Here is an 18811-nt window from a genome sequence, read left to right as displayed (position 1 = left end):
TATTCGGAAATACTTACCAGCAGTGTCCCTCCTACAATAGGTAACTGATAAACATGTTTTAAGTGGATGACTGTTGAACAACATCCTCAAAACTATTTATAAAACCATCAAAACAAATTGCATTAAGTCCAAAGTTATAACTGTCACTGCTTGAGATCTGAAATTCTATTCTAATGATATTTATGAAAATCTCATGCTCAGGGATCCAAAGATAAATGTAACTGTTTTAAATTGCGATGTTTCTAACAAATTATGTCTATGGTTCAATCTTCCCAGTGCAGTGTTTGTAGATTTTGCACTGTCAGTATGTATCCTGCGAGCTGAACAATTTTGAAAGTTATTTGAATGACTAATTTTCATTTGAAATCTACATCCCCCACTCTGACTAGGAAGGCTTATAGGGTTCAGCTGCAAATCCGGTACTTAAATCACATCAGAAGTGCTGGTGTTTATTAGTTCCTAGCCTTGCAGTTTAGATGTTTTGCCTTTTTAAAAACTACCTTACAATGCCTCCAACAAAAATGGAGTTTATTCTATAAACACACAGCAGGATAAGTCCCTCACTCCCTTCCCTGCGTACAGCTGTATTCCATGGTCTTCGGCTTTCTTTTTCCATGTTTCTCAATGCCTGCTTCTGAATGCTCATTGTTTTATACTTGTCCCCCCAAGGTTTCCCTCCCCACCACCTTCAAATTAATATAATGCACCTGTCTTTCAGAGCCTGCACCAACCCTCTGATCACAGCTTCAGCAGGAAACATGGATGAAACCGGACCTTGAAAGGAGAGGGAATAGAGAACAGATTGTGATAATACTGTGCATCTCAGTAGGAAGAGACTTGGCTTCCAATGAAAGGGAGTTTGGGGAAATAGCACGGAAAGCGTGATTTAAGAATTCTTGGGGAAAATGCGAGAGAAAGGTTTGGCAGAATCAGATTTTCACAAATGCTCACAATACTAACTCAGGTATAATATTCTTATGGTCAATGGTTGACTGGACAAAATTAAATTTAAAAATTAGAGTGATAGTCTACTTAATTTTTAAAATTCTACACTAATTTAAAATGCCTCTGCCTTGACCAGACCATTATTTAAACTGGCAGTAAGCGAGCAGGGAATGTTCAATTACTTTATGATTATCTTTAAACAGAAGTTATTATTCATTCTGTACTCTCCAAGCTTCAAAATCATATTTGTTTTATGATTTAAAAAAGTGCACTTTTTCAGACTCCCAGCACAAGAGCTCTTAAAAATCTTTAAAAGGGGTTAGATAACATCAGGTCTTTAAGTGGCCAACAGATAAACCCATATTACAGATGGAAAGATAGAAGACAGGAAGAAACTGGGCAAGAGAACAAATACAGGATCATGAGCACAGTTCTTTTAATAGCTCTATTCTGTAAGACCCCAGAGAAAGAAAGGTCAAGTTCAATAGCACCGTTTGCTTTCACTGCATTCACATGGAAGGGCATGTCACCTATGCCAAATAGACATAATCTCATTTTTCAGCATCCATCTCATTTCATCCTTGCCTCTGTTACAGCGATGAATATTTTAAAATACACATGTTTAGTAACCTTTCTCCCCTACTCAGCTACACGCACCTGGTACATACTCAGTAAATCTCTCTCGAATAAACAGTAACCTTTCTGAAGGCCAACTCCATGTATCACTGATCCCAGCACCAAGGAGTTTCTTTGCAAATATTTGCTGAATTAAACTCATGTCATCATTACAGAATCCATTCCTATAATCTAGGAGTGGCTATGATTACCACCATTTTACGAATAGAGAAAGAGGAACAGTGACCTTCTACTCACTGGCTATTTCACATGTTCTTACCTTTCTAAGCTAAATTAAAATTTCTCTCAATTAAACCCCTCTCCAAATTAAACTTGCCCTCAGGACTGGATTTGCAGGGTCATTTCTGAAATGCCTGTTCATTCTGTATTATTGTTTCATTTTTGTTTCAAATCCCCTGCAGAAACAAGAAGATTGGAGAATCCCCTCCTGCAGGGTCGAGATGGGCTAGAGTACAAGAGTTTATTTCCACCTTTACGTTTGACCATCATAGAAGATACTTCAATTCCTGCAACATTTCTCTGCAGCACGTACCATATACAAAGCATGGATACACGGTTTGGGCAAGACCATTTCTTTTTTTTTTTTAAGATTTTATTCATTTATTTGACAGAGACACAGTGAGAGAGGGAACACAAGCAGGGGGAGCAGGAGAGGGAGAAGCAGGCTCCCCACAGAGCAGGGAGCCCGATGCGGGGCTCGATCCCAGGACCCCGGGACCATGACCCGAGCCGAAGGCAGATGCTTAAAGACTGAGCCACCCAGGCGCCCCAAGACCATTTTTTTTTGTAAGTAGTTTCTCATGCTAGTCTAATGGAAATTCATTAAATTACAAAAAGATACAACCCAAAATAAAGCTGCTAGCAGAACAGCCATCCTGAGATATAGATCTGTTTAATAGTTACATGTGCTCTTTTCACCCAATTTTATTATGAAACTCACAAAGGCATTTGGAAGTCATGTGTCCTCTTATTAAAAATTAATAATCATCATACTGGGGGACAGCCCTGGGGACACCTCAGCATCTGTAACACAATGCGCAGGCCATATTACAACGAAGAAATGAGAGAAAGTGCATCATCATTTAGACTGTGGTAGTTACTGTATCAAAGCTGATTCTGATTCCCATTTGGGTTGCAGATACTGTCATTTCGTAAATAAGCTGCTTCACTCAAAAGAGTCTTCAAAATATTAAGGAGTGTTGATGTCTAGAGATGAAAGTCTGTTTTTCCTCCAAAACCTTTTTAAAGACCAATAAAAAAAAATGCCAGTTCTAATTCCCTAAAGACTTTTTATTCACTGCTCATGAGCAGATTCTGCCTAAGTTACATGAAGGGACCTTTCCCTAAGCCAATCCTAACTCCAGCTAACCAAAAAGTTAGACTGTTGTCATAAAATGGGTTGATTGCTTGTTTTTACCTAAATAAGTAATCAGGGTGGAATACGTAGGGGAGAGAAGTTTCTAAAAGGTCAATTATATATCCAAAGGGTATTTAAATATATCCGAAAGGGCATTTCCAATGGGAGAGCCATTCCACCACACCGGCTGTGTTTGTTCAGAAGGAAAAAAATCAGCCCATAATATGGGCATCGAGGCCAAGTGCTCAATAGGGCAAATTCTATATTTGTATCTCTGTTCGAATTATTCCTTAGATTGTCCGAGTGTGTGGAGAACTTTTGTGTTTCAACACTGCAAGCCTCTCCTTTTTCGGAGTTCCTAATCCATGTGCACATGTACACATCTAGAGCGGCCTATGACACACTCACTGAGCAGTGAGAGGGATACAGCCACAGAGGTGAGAGGAAAAGAGCTGAACCCCATCTTCTTCTTAGCACAAGCTGTCACAAGATCCAGCCCCCTCCCACCTCCCTCCCAATGCAGCCTGATGTTCTCTGTGAATTCTGATATGAAAGAAATGGATATGTACACAATGAGTGATGTTTCCGGTTTCTTTTTTCCATTCCTTTCCACAGTCACTGCTATAATTATAGAAAAGATTTACCATTTGATAAGGATAATGTCGAAGAGGCTAATAATGATGGTAGATGGCGGTATAGCCATTCAGGCTCTGGGCCACTCTCTGTAACATGAAATTCAGACTATAGACAATCACAATCCTGATTCAGAGGGAATACTTAACTAATCTTTCCACTCTTATCTGTAGGGGAATCAAAAGAGGTCATAGTCACTCACTGGGGGCCCCTCAGACTACAGATCCCAGAGGTGTTGGGTCTGGAAGGTATTAAGGATGAAGGAGAGTCGTAGCAACAGCATCCAAAGACAACCCTGACTATTGCTCTAAATACATAGAAAACACCGGGTACTTACTAAACCCTTCTTCGGAAACAATATAAACTCTCGTGGCAATGCATTATGGATGCAAGAGCACGTACAGCGGAGACGCACTATTTTGATGTTGTATTACTATCCATATAGACCTGGCCCACTGAATGGAAAACACAGGGAACCAAAAAGGAATGTCACTTCCAGTAGATGGCTTAACAAGCAGTTGAATGTGAATTATAATTTGGGGTCTTTAATGGATCTACCACTGGGCAACACAGTTTAAATTCAATGAACTATGCCTTCAGCAGGTTTTCTTTTGTGAATCATTGTGCCAATACTTACTAGGGGTATGAAAATGGGTAATTCGTGTATGAGCCTCACCATCAAGGAGTTACCATTTAACAGCTGCAAACGAGACAAACATGCATAGCTTATTCTGTCTTGTCATTCAGAGATAGGCAAAACAAAAGAAAAATGACCTAAGAAAATTCAAAGCAGAATTCTTTGGGGAAGAGGCAGGAAGAAATCAGTAAGACTGCACAAGAAAGACACTGCATTTGCAAAGAGTCTTGAAGGAGGCATTCAATGTGAAACCATTAACAATATTCAGTGGACAATGTGGGGGCAGAAAGTTCATTCTAAGCAGTAGGTACACCTTGAGATGTGTCCGATTTAGCAGGTCAAAGTGCAGACCTATAAGTCATGGAAGATAATGTTGGGATGGAAGACTGTCAACACACTGTGGGAGGCCTGACTATCAAGCTAAGGGAACAGCATTTTTAGTTCTATAAGTAATGGGAAGGCATTAAAAGATTTTGCACAGGTGAACGATCGGACTCAAATCAGTTTTTAGTGAATTTGATTGGTTTTGAGTGGGGAGGCACTTGGCACAGACAGGAGGCAACCATCGTGGTATGGGAAATGACAAGAACATGACCTTGGGTGTACGATGAGAACATAAAGCCAGGATAGAATCAATAAGGCTTGGGGACTGATTCCACAGGGAAGGAGAGGCAATGATTAAGGTGGGAAGTATCACAGATGAGTAAACACTTCTGTGGGGTTTTTTTAACTGCAGTTCTCAAAAAACAATGCTACCATTAGCAAAATTTGGAAAATAAATAGTTCTTTGAAGAGAGGACAGGTCTTTTCTAACATACTGACTTCAAAGTGCTAGTAAAAATTGCTGAGATGTCTGCTCAGCAGCACGTGGAAATGGACTGGAAAGGGTTCAGGCCAGAGCTATAGAGTAAGGAGACTTCTGGATCAAAGATGCACCAAGACCACAGTCTGATTCAAGAGAGAATGTAGATGGAGAAGACAATTAAGACAGAAGTGTGTGAAAAGTTGTACAAAAAGGACAAAGAAAGAAATAAGGATCAGAAAAAAGAGATCTGAGAGAATTAGAAGTAAAATAACGCAGTCACAGAATCCGAGGGAGACTTCATTCAACAAATTATCTGTTGTTGAGCAAATGTACCATGTGAGGGTTTGTGTGAGATGCTGGGGATACAGGGTGGGCAGAACACAATGGCTCTGCTCCCATGAGTTCATAATTTTCTAGGGAGTGTTAATAAACAACACGAAGCATCACAGTGAGCTTGGGATGATGTAAATTAAGAAAAGACCATTAGGACCTTTAACCAAATGAACAGTCTTAAAAAATAAAGAGGTGATTGAATGCCCAAGGATGAATAAATTTATAATGACAGGTGTACTTATAGAAACTTAAACCACTTTTAAGAATGGCAAGGGCCCATGAAAGAAAATATACACGCATCCTCCCATCCTTCTTCCCTCCCCACCCCGTTCTGTCTCTCTCACATACACACACTTTAATCTGCTTGAAATAAGAAGGGAGGCTATTAAGTAAACAAGCACACTCTGCTATGAAATCTTGAAAAGCAATATTATCCACATGTTCTAGAAAACCCATGAGGACAAGGAAAACAAAAGGACAAAAAAAAAAAAATAAGGACCATATACTTTATCTTCAAAAGATTCAACCACTATTTGGTCTACGATTCTGCAGAAATCTTGCACATACATTTTATATTACATGGCTTATTAATTTCCAAACCATCCACAGCTTTATTTTATGAAACTCTGCATAAGCATTGGCCAGGAAAAAAAAAGTGCAGCAAAAGGAGGGGAGGGGTTGTTGAATTTTAACACTTGGTCATATCATTTTCTTAGTACCTTCTTACATTTAACAATATGAAGAAAACAGAAGAATGCCCATGTGATAAAAAGCTTTTCCTGGGTTACTCAGAATACACAATCTTTTCACTATTACCCATATGGAATCACTAATTTGGGTTTGGCTTATCCTTAATAACACAAAACTTCAGCCGGAGCCATCATACGTCTATCAACAATACAAAATCGCAGAGATTTTTCACTCCAGTATTGCTGGTTTGCAAACTCCGGACCTTCCCCGGGTGAAATATGAAACTGACCCCCATACAGAGAGGACAAGGAGACCAAAGAAAGGGGCAGACCACTCCAGACTGGTAAGTGGCAGATGCAATAAGCAAGGGAACTTATATGGGAGGCTTGTCCTGGGAGCTGGAGTCAAGTAGATTTCCACCCCCCCCCCCCGCCAGAAACTTACAAGTTCATATAGAGTCCTTATGCGAGGGCTCAGTCACGTATACCATCCAGATAGCCTCAGCAACACTTTTCTCTCTCAAGGCTATGTCCTTGAAAACAGTTCCCGCTATCGTGGGCAAACATACATTCCAAGGGCAAGGGAGCAGGTGAGGAGCCTCCAATTGCCCTGGTCCCGACAGTAGTCACGTCCTCTGGATGACCTCTTCTAACAGTGATTAAAACATCCATGCATTTCCCTCCCCACTTTTAGCTGTAGACTACATCACATAACATATGCCATCCCTAAGTTAGATGGCACAAATTGAGGACACTGATGAATAATCTTACAGGGTTTTTTTTTTTTCTTTTTTAACTCCGACCTTATTTCTGATTCTCTTTCAAATATACTGCTGAATTATCATCTCCCTCTGTCTCTCCACTGGTAGCAGGATTATGTTTGATTTCATAGCCAAGGAGCAAAATAATAGGAATAGACGATTTCGTGAAAAATATATTCCGGGCAGGCTTTTGATTTAATGTGGAAGCTCTGACAGGGAGGCTAAAAGTGAGCACCACAATTTGTAAGAAACCTTTTCTATTTGTACTTATTTACAAGGTGTCCGTTTTCTGTACTCTAGCATTAACACTGTTTCAACTACAGTGACTTAGAAGTGATGTTCATCAGTTAGCATACTAAATACATTACCCGCTGAAAGAGATCAGGGAAAACTTTTATAGCTATATTATAAAGTTTCAGTAACCCAATTCAACCCTGCTCCCATCTTTCCTACATTTCCCTCCTATTTTTCCTTTCGTGTGGTTTTCTCCTTCGTCTCTCAGCAAACCACTTTTCATAGCATTCTGGCTCTAAAATCAGGTCATAAAATGTACACTCAAGTGCACACACACACATACTTTTCTCTAATTCCTGATTTCCCTCTCATCTTCATTCATTCTTCTCAGTCCAATCCTCCAGTTAAATTTTGTTTCAAAAAAAAAAAATTCTGATTAAATCATTTTATAAACCTCCATCCAAGAGGCATATATATTCAAGGGAAAACCATCATGGTCATACTGGAAGTTATGTAAATGTCTCACTTGTTTGAAAGAAAACATGAAATCAGGAGCTATTGTTTTAAAAACAAGAACTGAAGGTAGAGTTCAAACCTTTAAAAATGACAATCCTTCCTTATCCCAAGATTAATGAAGACCACCCTATATCTGAGCACAAATAACCAAAGTACTTAAGCATATATTTGGTGGAAATAATATAGACTATGTATTCAGGGGATCATTCTCAAATAATACTAACCTTGAAACAGTAACAAGAACAAAAAGATGCTCTAAGCTCCTTTTTCTTTATTCTTCTCATATGACAATTAACTCTAAAAACATGCAAACACAATTCAAGAAACAGGTGTCAAATCAATTGAAGCCAGAAAACTCTTCACTTTTGGTCTCACCTTAACCAAGATATAAATCGACATCTTTCTATTCTCCAAAGGAACAATGAACACATGCTGATTTTAAAAGTGGTACTAAAAGTGTTCTTTTAAATGTATCATATTCCCCAGATGTGATTTCATCTTTGTTTCCATTTTATCTAACAAATAGAGATTATGGCCACCTGTGGCACTGTGAATAGGCTGGACAGCCGATTCAATCCCCATCTGGCCAATTAAAGACTAGGCCCAGCCAAAAAGCTGTTATCAGTGAGTAGTGGAACAATGAAAGCCATCCCTTCCCCCAGACTTTCTTACTGATCTATCTTCAAGTTCCCACCACTGTCTCGTGCATGAGTGCAGTTCCTAAAAGGACAGCTAGCTCTCTACCCTATTCCTAGCCAAAGATACAGCAAAGACAGAGACCCTATAAACTTAACGATTTACTTAGCCCTCTACACTTAAAATGCCATTCTGGAAAAAATCCAATTTCTTAACGATTTTCAGTATTCCTCATAAAATATATCCTAGACATACTTGGTTCATAATGAGTGAACTATTGCCGTAAGTGAAACCAGAACTAAACATCAGTACAGGTCAAAATTGGGACTTTAGAGGTAATGGTCATATTCTCTTTTTTTCCAGCCTGTAAAAGGCCAAGACTTTTCTCTTTAAAATGTCACGGTCAAATAAGACTAGTGTCCTCCCAGTTACAATGACCTTAACTACTAGAGGGAAGACAAGAAAGGAAAAATGTCCATATCTCAATGTCCAAATTAGTGTTAGACTCAAGTTGTCCAAAGTGACTCCATTTCCCTGGATATAAACAGGTAGAATATGGAAGTACCTCTTTCCCAGCAACTCAAGTCCAAGTGTATCATCCTATAAATCCAAACTATGCTAGAGCCATATTTACGACCCCTCATCTTATATAACCAGGGAAATATCCAGCTCTTGATTAGCCTCATGTGTCCTGCAACCCCCTTCATTATGTTTATAGCTCCTCTAATGATCTTACACATGGGAGCCACCTAAAAACAAACCTATTCAACTGAAGGTGCTGGGGCGGGAGGGGTGAGGAGGAGGTGGGGCGTGATGTCTCATTCCCTGTTTCACTATGGATCCCACTAAACTCATCAGAACATGTCCTTCCCTTGCTTTCGCAGAATACAGGATACTCTGAAAGCCAAACACCTTGTACAAGAGGGCCAGGTACCTTTCCAAGGTTGTACTGTATATAAATTATTTCCAAGTGTCACTGAAGACCGTTTTCTCTGAACACACTAAACTGAAGCTGGCAATAAAACAAGACGCACGCTCCTGCTGAACAATCTGACCCGAGAAACATTCCCGCCTGTATGTTACCAGGGAACCAAAATAGAGTTTTAATGAAGAAATGTTTGGGAGCATAATGAAAAAGTGGAGGGAGAGGTTCAATACTATTTCAGTTCTTTTATCCCCAGGTGTTAGGCGAAGGAAGTGTGTGGTCTGCAGTCATCTGGCAGATGCATAAACAACATGGGAAATTTTCAGAGAAGGCAAAAGTAGGCACAGGATCGGATCGCAGGGGACCCCGCCACCAGCGAGTTTCACACACACTTCAAACAGCTCTTCTTCCCGACCTGGACCTTGCGTGCACCCCCCCTTCTTGGCACCCCCATTCCTGCCGCTCCCACCCCCCTTCCAGTCCCGCCTGGGTGGCCGTCTCTCATGCAGCAAAGGCAACAAGCGTCCCCAGCCGAGGAAAGGGTCCCCGTCTCAGCTCGCGAAGGAAGGAGGGGGAAGAGGGGCGCCCGCTCGCATGCTTAATGCATCCTACCGCCTGTGGAGCTCGCCTCCTCCAGCTGAGCCGAGATGCTTTCCACCCTCCTCACATTCATCTTCGCGGACGCAGGGAGCAGGAGCGAGACTCGAGAGTCGGCGGCCCAGAGGCGTGTGTTGACGGGTCTGGCACCGGAGCTCACTCGCCGCTCGGCCCCGGGCGTCCGCGGCGCTGGGAGCGCGAGGCGGCGGCGGCGGCGGCGGCGGCGGCGGGCAGGGCGCGCAGAGCGGGCTGCAGGTGCGGCGGAGGCCGGCGGGGGGCGCCGGGGGCGCTGCGCGGCACTGGGCGGCGGGGGCGCGCGGGCGGCCTGGAAGCGGGCGCCGTGCACTGCACGCCCGAGAGCGCCGCGCCCCCTCCTCTCGCGCGTTCTGGCGCCGCCCCTGCCACCTGCTGCCAAGTCACCACCGCCCGGGGGGCTGGCTCGGTGGCTCCTGCGACCGAGCGGCCAGACCTGAAAGCGACCGGAGGGGACGACGGGTTATGAGCGGCTCCTCGGGGACCCCTTCTTGCTGTGCGGCGCCCGGCCGGGAAAGCGCAGGTGGATTCCGCAGGGTCTCAACTCGGACAGCTAGACTGGAGATGGTGCACAAAGTTGGGCCGAGTCCGAAGGACACCAGCAGGGAAGCGCAAGGAGATGCCCTTCTCCGGAACCGGGCAGAGAGCCAGGAACTTCTAGAACTCCGAGACAGGAAACTTTCCCAGCTGAAGCTAGAACCAGTCATGCGACTTGGCTACGTGTTGAGCAACGCTGGCTCTGCACACCAAGGTGTGCGGGGACAAGGCCTAGATGAAGAACGCAACCTTGGATGGGGGGGTTGGGGATGCAGGAGATTGGGAGGCGTTTCGGACAAGCGTCCATAGGAAGGTTTCATTGGAGGACTCCCTGGCAGCAGTACCGGAGGTATCCCTCACCACCCCCATGGTCATCTGCCCTCTTAAGCAAACCAAGGCTGGGAATGTTTGGGAAGATAAAGACAAACCAATAAACCACTTGTGGCCATGGTTACTACTTGAAAATAAATAAATAAATAAAATGCTCATTACTGTGTTGCCAAGAGTCAAGTGCATGAAGTCTCTTTTGAGAAGAAAGGTCAAGTCGACCAGTTCTCTGAGCAAAACGAATTCAAATTTCCTTTGGGTTGAAGCCATTTCTAAATGTTTGCAAAAGCATCCACTTTCCCTGTAGACACACCCCGCCCCCCACATACACACACTGTCTCCAGCTGAAATCCTGCCCTTTACTCCAAGGTCTCGACTGACATTTTCTTGCCCTACCCCTTCCCCCAATCCCAGGAGTGACTCACTCGGGATCTTGTGAGGCCTCTCACTTCTCTTTTGGTTCATAGTTAAGGGGATTGATGCTAACACCACCAATGCTTGGGGTCAAATCCTAGTTCTACTCATTTTGTGACTTGGTGCAAATTATTTACATCAGCTGTAACAATAGGATAATGATGGTACCTATTTTACTGGTTTGTTGTGAAGAGTTAAGGTAACTGATAGATGTAAAGGGCTTAGGGCTGTGCCTGGCACGCAAGAATCTCTAATTCTATGGCAACTCTTTCCAGAAAACACTCTCACAACTTGTACTGTTAGATGATCACTAACACCTACTCAGCTCTACATTCCATCATTTTCCATCATATGACATCTAACGCGACCTTTGTGTATTGATTAGAGTCCAGAAGCCTGGGTGAGAATCCCAGTCCCAACTGTTACTAGCTGTGTGTCCAAGAGCTAATAACCTCCCTTTCTCATGTCTACAATGTCAAAAATAATGTCTACTTCAGTTAACTGTTGGAATTGATTAAATGAAGCAACATATGTAAAGTGCTTAGAATGGCTCCTGGCACATAAGAAAAACTCAGTAAGAGCTACCATCATTATTATCAACATCATGAGAGTTAGTACCATTGTTATATTTAGTTAGGATGACTCAAAGAAGAAAAGGCATCACTGCACTTTCTTCAACAGGTCTACCAAACCTTCCTTCACAGTGTGGGAAGCAATATACAACCCTTCCATCTACAAAATACACAGAACACTTTGTGGGGCCAACTCTCTTCTCAAGCCTTGTCAATTGAGCATCTGTCTGTTTTGATCCTACAAAGTGTCTATCCCTGGATTATTTGTAAAGAAGGCAACAAAATCAGGTAAAGTGGGCACTGCGCTCAATAAGTTTACAATGTATTGTTTCCAAAATATTCCTGTGGGAACTTGGCTACCATGAAATTCATTTCCAGAACCACTTTACACAAATCCTCCATCATGGCCAGATATCACAGGGAAAGCCATCTTTTTGTTGCCACTCTTACTGTCTTCTCTGATATTTGGGACTAAAGGGCCAGGGTGACTGCCTGGCTTGTATTATTTCCTTACCAGCACTGCGGATGTCTCGCACAGTGATAGAGAAGGGATTCCTAAGCCATACCATGTCCTGCCACCCCATTGCTCCTCCTTAGAAGCTATGACAATCCTAGCCCCTACCCCAGCCCAGCCCCCAAGACGTATGCACAAACATTCCCACATTTTCTATAACTAACTTTAGGCTACTCTTCATGTAACATGGATACATACTGTTCCCTCAAGGAACAATGTTTTAAAAAATGCAGAGAATAGTAAACTCATTATTTGTTAGCCTTTAAGCTCAGATTTTATAAACATCATTTCATTTAATCTTTGCAAAACCCTACAAAGTAAGCACTGTGATTATTCCTATTTAACTAGTGAAGAAATTATGACTCAGAGAGGTGAGCTGGTTTGCCAATTTAACACCAACAGCAATCATGATCTCTGGGATTTGAACCCACCAGTCCAACTCAAGAGCCCTCAAACTTAATTACTACACTGTACCACCACCAAAAAACTAGGATTTGAATGCTCTGGGCTCTGACATTTCCCAGCTCTGTGTCCTTCAGAAAATCACTGATCATTTCTAAGCTTCAGTTCCTCATCTGTTAAAAGTGGAATTTCTGCTTCACAAGGTCATTGTCAGGATCAAGTCAGGTAATGAAAGTGAAAGCTACATATAAAACTTGAAATGTTGTGGAAGCATCTAGGATTACTTTTATTATTGTCCTGATCTTTTATTGCCTATGTCATTGCCTGGTCTTTTTTGAAAGCCCCTTCTTTCAGCACGATTCCTTCTTGTGTACCAGGACTCAAACAATAACAATAATAGCAAAACTTCTCGTATCTAATATTTATTGAAGTGCTTACAATGCATGTTCTGTGTTAAAAATTCGACATCATTATACCACTTAATACTCAGAAGAATTACTGCATGGAGCTATTTTTGCCCTGATTTTAAAATAAGACTCAGAGAGGTAAGTAGCCCAAGATCAGCCACCTATGAAGAGGTGCTGCTGAGATGTGAAGCCACATCCATTGGATGGTAAGACTGGAGCTTTCAGTTTCTACCTGATGGTTCTGAAACTTTATATACATAAGAATCACCTAAAGGGTTGGTTTGGAAGCATCTGTGCTCCAGCCTCCACAATGGATTCACTGAGTTTGGGAAAGAAGTCTTGAAATCTAATTTTTGTTTAATTAATAGACTGTAGTTTACAGCAGTTTTAGGTTTACAGAGGTCCCCTATACCCCTTTTCTACTCCCTCTCCCTGCCCAGCTTCTCCTATTTTAATATCTTACTTTATCTTTAATATCTTTATATTACTTTATAAAATATTTATATATTACTATATAATATCTTACTTTATCTTTAATATCTTTATATTACTTTATAAAGTATTTATATATATTACTGTATAATATCTTGACCTTACTTTATAAAGATATTATCTTTAATATCTAGTCAAAGGTGGTACATTTGTTACAACTGATGGACCAATGTCGTATTATTATCAACTAAAGTCCATAATTTAGATAGGACTGGTGGCCTTATAAGAAGACAGATTACTCAGAGGAAAGGCCATGTGAGGACAAAGCAACCATTCACAAGTCAGTAAGAGAGAGCCCTCATCAGAAATCAAATCCTGCTGGAAACTTGATCTTGAACTTGCCAGTCTCCAGAACTGTGAGAATATAAATTTCCATTTTTTTAAGCCACACAATCTGTGTTATTTAGTTATGGCAGCCTGAGCCGACTAACACACATCTGAAGACCATACTCTGAGAAATCATCACCCTACACCAGAAGTGTGTGGTCTGCCATCCAGCAACATCTGTGTCATCTGGGACATCATCAGAAATTTAGAAATTCAGCCCTGCCCCAGACCTCCTGAATCAGTATCCTCGTTTTAAAACATCCTCAAGTGGTTCCAGGTATGCAGATTAAAATGTGAGATGTTCTCCTCAGTAAGACACTGTTGTAGTTTACTTGGGCTCCTTGGAGGCAATCAGCGCTCACTGGGCATGAGAGGAGGCTAGTGTTTCTTTGGAGCTAGTGTATCTATTGGAGCAAGTTGAATGAAACCGTACAAAAATGACTTTATTGTAACTAAAGAAATGTGTTTCTAGAGAGTTCTTTTTAATCAAAAGTTGAGCAGAGCCAAAAACTAAATTTCATTCTAAATCATGTTTCTTCAAACTTGAGGCTAGTGTTATAGTCACAATCAATTCAATTCACTGCATCCCCCACCCCCACCAGGGTTTTTATTATATATTTTATTATAAAAATAGCTCCATGCAGTAATTCTTCTGAGTATTAAGTGGTATGATGATGTCAAATTTTTAACACAGAACATACATCGTAAGCACTTCAATAAATATTAGATACGAGAAGTTTTGCTGTTATTGTTACTGTTTGTATATCTTTATTTGTTATTTGTATTGTATATCTTTATAAAGATAATATCTTCATAAAGCAAGGTCAAGATATTATATAGTAATATACATAAATACTTTATAAAGTAATATAAAGATATTAAAGATACAGTAAAATATTATATGGTAATATATAAATATTTTATAAAGTAATATAAAGATATTAAAGAAAAAGTAAGCTATTAAAATGGTGAAACAACCCTGTTTCACTTTTTGCCAGTCCCTACTCAAATGGATAGAATTGTTTATTGCCTAGTAAGCTTTCAGCAGCAAATATCCTCAACCTTGATCATCTCACTACACCTGCAAATTTCTTTGCAATTCTTGATCTCTCCATATTATAATAATCAAGGAAAATAACCTCCTTTGAGATCTTCACATTTGAAGGAATATTAAAATGCCATGATAAGACAAAAACGATGTAAACATTTTAGGGCAGGAAGGTTCATTCTGACATTCCTGTAGAATTTCTATATTCACTAGCTGATTTGGTCTTTTACCACTCTGAAAAGTAGGCAAGTCAGATTTCATTATCCCCATTTTGCAGATGAAGAAACTAAAGCCAATGGCAAGTAAGAGACTTACTTGAATTTTTACCAGGAGCATGGGATGCAGCCAGGACACAAACTTGCATCATTTGACATTTTTAGCCTTGGTGCTCTAAGTCCTGCCAAGTTTATATAAGCTGGATTACTGCCAAACGAACTGCAGATTTGCCTTGCAACTTCATCATGCAAGGTAAGTTCATATTATAAATGTAAAGTTGTTATATCGTTTAGCCGCATTTCCCCAGACTTGTGGACTTCAGGAAATCCACTGGCTCCGTTCTCTATGTGGCAGGAGACATGATTAGGGGATTTGCTTCAGAACAGATTTAGCTTAACCAGAGGGCTCTGCAGCAACTTACAGTATCACTCATGAAATCAATGCTGAAAAGGTCTTACCTACATTCCATATCTCTAGGTTCCATATTTGAACGGTATGTTCTAATGGGTGAGAGGTTTGTTAAATTCCAAGCCACTTTATACCTTGTATCCTTGCATTTTCTTTAATTGCTCACCCCTACTGCATTTAGACTAAAAATACCTCCTTGGGGAGTAAGAATCTGCCAGTGTATCTATTGGAGCAAGTTGAATGAAACTGTCCAAAAATGACTTTATTGTAACTAAAGAAATGTGTTTCTAGAGAGTTCTTTTTAATCAAAAGTTGGGCAGAGCCGAAAACTAAATTTCATTCTAAATCATGTTTCTTCAAATATTTGATTCAAATAGATGAAGTTCATTTTAAGAAACAGGATAACTTTGCATTTCTTTGTTTATATGTGCATATACAAAATACTATGTTACATCGCTGATAAGGAAGTTATTTAACTTAGTATGTTTAAGATTTTTCAATAAATTAACATTGGGGGAAATATGTTCAATTCTTTTTGTTTTAAAATGTGTTTACAAAATTAAAGTTCTTTATATAAATTAGAAAGGTTGTAGGGAAAACAAGAAGCATTGTTTTTTCAGATTAAAGTTAAAAAAAATATTGCCACAGTTCTGAGCCTGGATAATTCAAAACTAGGTTGACAATCTGTCAGAACTGAATGTTGAAACTGCCACATGCACACTTGTCAAAAGAGATGAAGCATTTGATGTTCAAGTTCAGGTGTTAGTTAACCTGTCAACAAATGGACAAAAGAGAGGAAAAAAGACAAACCTTCAAAGTCTCAGCTTTTGGGTCTTCCTAAGTCCAGACTCTTTCAGATGGGCAACGATAACAAGTGGTATCAAAGAAAGAAATTCCAACTATGTTGGAACGGTGAGTGCCTATAGAACATGCATTTGCAGATTTGGAGAGAGGTTGGGGAAATGCAACGAGGGGTACATCCTTAGACATGGAATTAGGCTCAGTTATCGATGAAAATTCAGAGTATGGGTGGCGGATATGGGGGTAAAGACAGAAGATCATGTGGTGGCTAGACTATCGGATAACAAAGTTATCTGACGTGACAAGTCATTTTTATTTCCCTTATTGATTTTTGGCAAGTATGTAAATTTTATCCACAGTGATTAGAACACCTATCAAAATATTCTCTTCCATTCATTCATGTGTAACTAAAGTCTGATGAAACAGAACTCATTAATTATTTGAAAGATTTTTTTTTTTTCCCCTCTTAGGAAAGGAATACATGGATAAGTCAGACAGCATGACACATCAGTAGCAACAGGATTATACTGAGAAAATGTTGGTAGTACATTAACTTTGATATTATCAAATCCAAAGCTCTTGGTAGATAAAAGTCTGGCATAATAAAATAATATAGAGTGGTCAGACTGATGGAGATGCACAAGTGAATGGGTGCATTTCATTATCTCTGAACCTTGATTTCTTCATGTATAAGCAGGACCTGTGCTTATCAATCAAATCTCAAGAATGTATATTCGTCATTCAGCATGTATGAAGCCAGGCACTGTGTGAGATACAGAGGATACAATCCAGGAAAGCCAGAATTCCTGTCTTCAAGGAGCTAGCAGTCTAGGGGTGGATCCATATGGGCTAGTGAGTGACTGTGGCCAGAAGGATAGATGCTTATATATCACTGACTCTGCACTTTGTACATTAGTAGTAACTTATCCAGTCCTCATAGCTCCATAAGAGCATCTATGTTAGTTTTGCCATAAAAAATCCTGCCCCCAAACTTAGCAGCTCACCGTAACAATCATTTGGTGAGCCACAGTTCTGTGGTCTGCTAACTTAGGGAGTGTGCAGGTGGGCATACCCATGCGTCTGTGGTCAGCGGGCAGTGATGCAGTTAATGCACGTGTCATGCAGTTGGAGTATGGTCAGCGGGCAGTGATACAATTAATGCACGTGTCATGCAGTTGGAGTAGAGGAGACAACTCCTGTCCCCTCCTGTACTTGGGCTCCCTCATCATCCAGCAGACAGGCCCGAACTTCTTCATTTGGTGATAGTTGCAGAGTTGTTAAAAGCAGCCACAGAAAGCAGGTGACAGCATTCAACACTCCTCAAGCCTCTGCTTGGTACCCATTGGCTACTATTATCTTGTTGACTAGAGCAAGTCAGAAGGCCCACCCAGATTCAAGGGCGAGGGGTGGGGGGGAGAAAGTTTGTCCTTGATGGAGGAAATTATAAAGTCATATTACAAAAGGCTCGACACAGGGAAAGGAAGAATTTGTGACCAATGTCTCAACCTACTCTAGGGAGGTACTATGAATATCTCTGTGAGGCATAAAGAGATTAAGGGATCCAGGCTCATCAAGCCAGAGAAAGGGTGGGGATTCCAACCAGGCAGTCTGGCTCCATAGCCAGTAAGTGTGTCCCTGGACTATAGTGCAAGTGCCACACAGGGCTGATTTGTGTGCTGGTGGGAGAGTTAGGAAGTTAGGAAGAGCCCCTAACTTAATTCTGGGTATTAGAGAAGCTTTCACAGAAGAACCAACATCAAATGCAAAATCCTAATAGACAAGAATGAATTAATCATCTGAAAAGAAAGAAAGGACAGGAACACTCCCTATAAAAGACACCACATGTACAAAGTACTAGAAATGAGACAGTTAGTGGTACATCCAGAAAACTGCCAGTAGTTCCCTGGGCTGGCGCATTGGGAGTCAAGTTCCGTGGCAGGAGAGATGAACTTGGGCCGTGCTGTAAATGTCTTAAAACCAAGGGTTGAGGCTTTAATCAAAGACATTAGCAGCCTCTTGGAAGGTTCAGTCCAGGGATTAATAGGTTCAGGTTCTCCTTTAGAGTCTTCATTATGGCACCTATGAAGAGTAAGGATCAGAATCAGGTAACACTGCAAGCAGGGAAATCATTTGCAAGGGTCTTGCAGTGCTCAAACAGTAAATAATGGCCTAAACTAAGAGAGAGGCAGTGAGGATGAAAAATAAAAGACATATTGGAAAGATATTTAAAAGACTGGACATGATGACTAGCAAATGTGGTGATGAAGGGGTCTTGATGACACCCAGGTTTTGGCTTAATAGCTACTTGGGAATGACAGTACCATGACCTGAACTGGGGAAGTCACAAAGTGAAGGCATTTCAGGGAAAGAAATGATGTCTTTTGATTTGCCTGTGCTGAATTTGAGACGTCTATAGGACTACGTCCAAATGAATACATTCAACTATGAGGTGGGAATGAGCCTGGAATTCCAGAGGGGCTGGGTTGGAGGAATAGATATAAAGGTCATCTGAATATGGAAAAGATGGTCCAAGGAGAATATGTGGAATAATATTAATAACACATAGCATTTGTTAGGCATTTGTTCTGTACTGGGAATGGCTTTAAAAC

General features: G+C 40.9%; 1 protein-coding gene across 2 annotated transcripts in view; it reads right to left on the bottom strand.

The window, feature by feature from the left end:
• KCNIP4 (potassium voltage-gated channel interacting protein 4) overlaps positions 1–9911 on the bottom strand; it is a 1020323-nt gene extending 1010412 nt beyond the window's left edge. For both annotated transcript variants that reach the window (XM_081812554.1, XM_081812552.1), the window contains exon 1: positions 9720–9911. In XM_081812554.1, coding sequence (XP_081668680.1) covers positions 9720–9780 — 61 coding nt within the window. In that variant the 5' untranslated portion in view covers positions 9781–9911. The remainder of the gene's footprint in view (positions 1–9719) is intronic.
• Positions 9912–18811: the final 8900 nt, after the last annotated feature.

Source organism: Leptonychotes weddellii, chromosome 2, assembly GCF_054177405.1.
Source record: "Leptonychotes weddellii isolate Sample4059 chromosome 2, ASM5417740v2, whole genome shotgun sequence".
Taxonomy (NCBI): Eukaryota; Metazoa; Chordata; class Mammalia; order Carnivora; family Phocidae; genus Leptonychotes; species Leptonychotes weddellii.
Note: the sequence above shows the minus strand (reverse complement) of the source record. Positions and strands in the feature narration are given on the sequence as shown.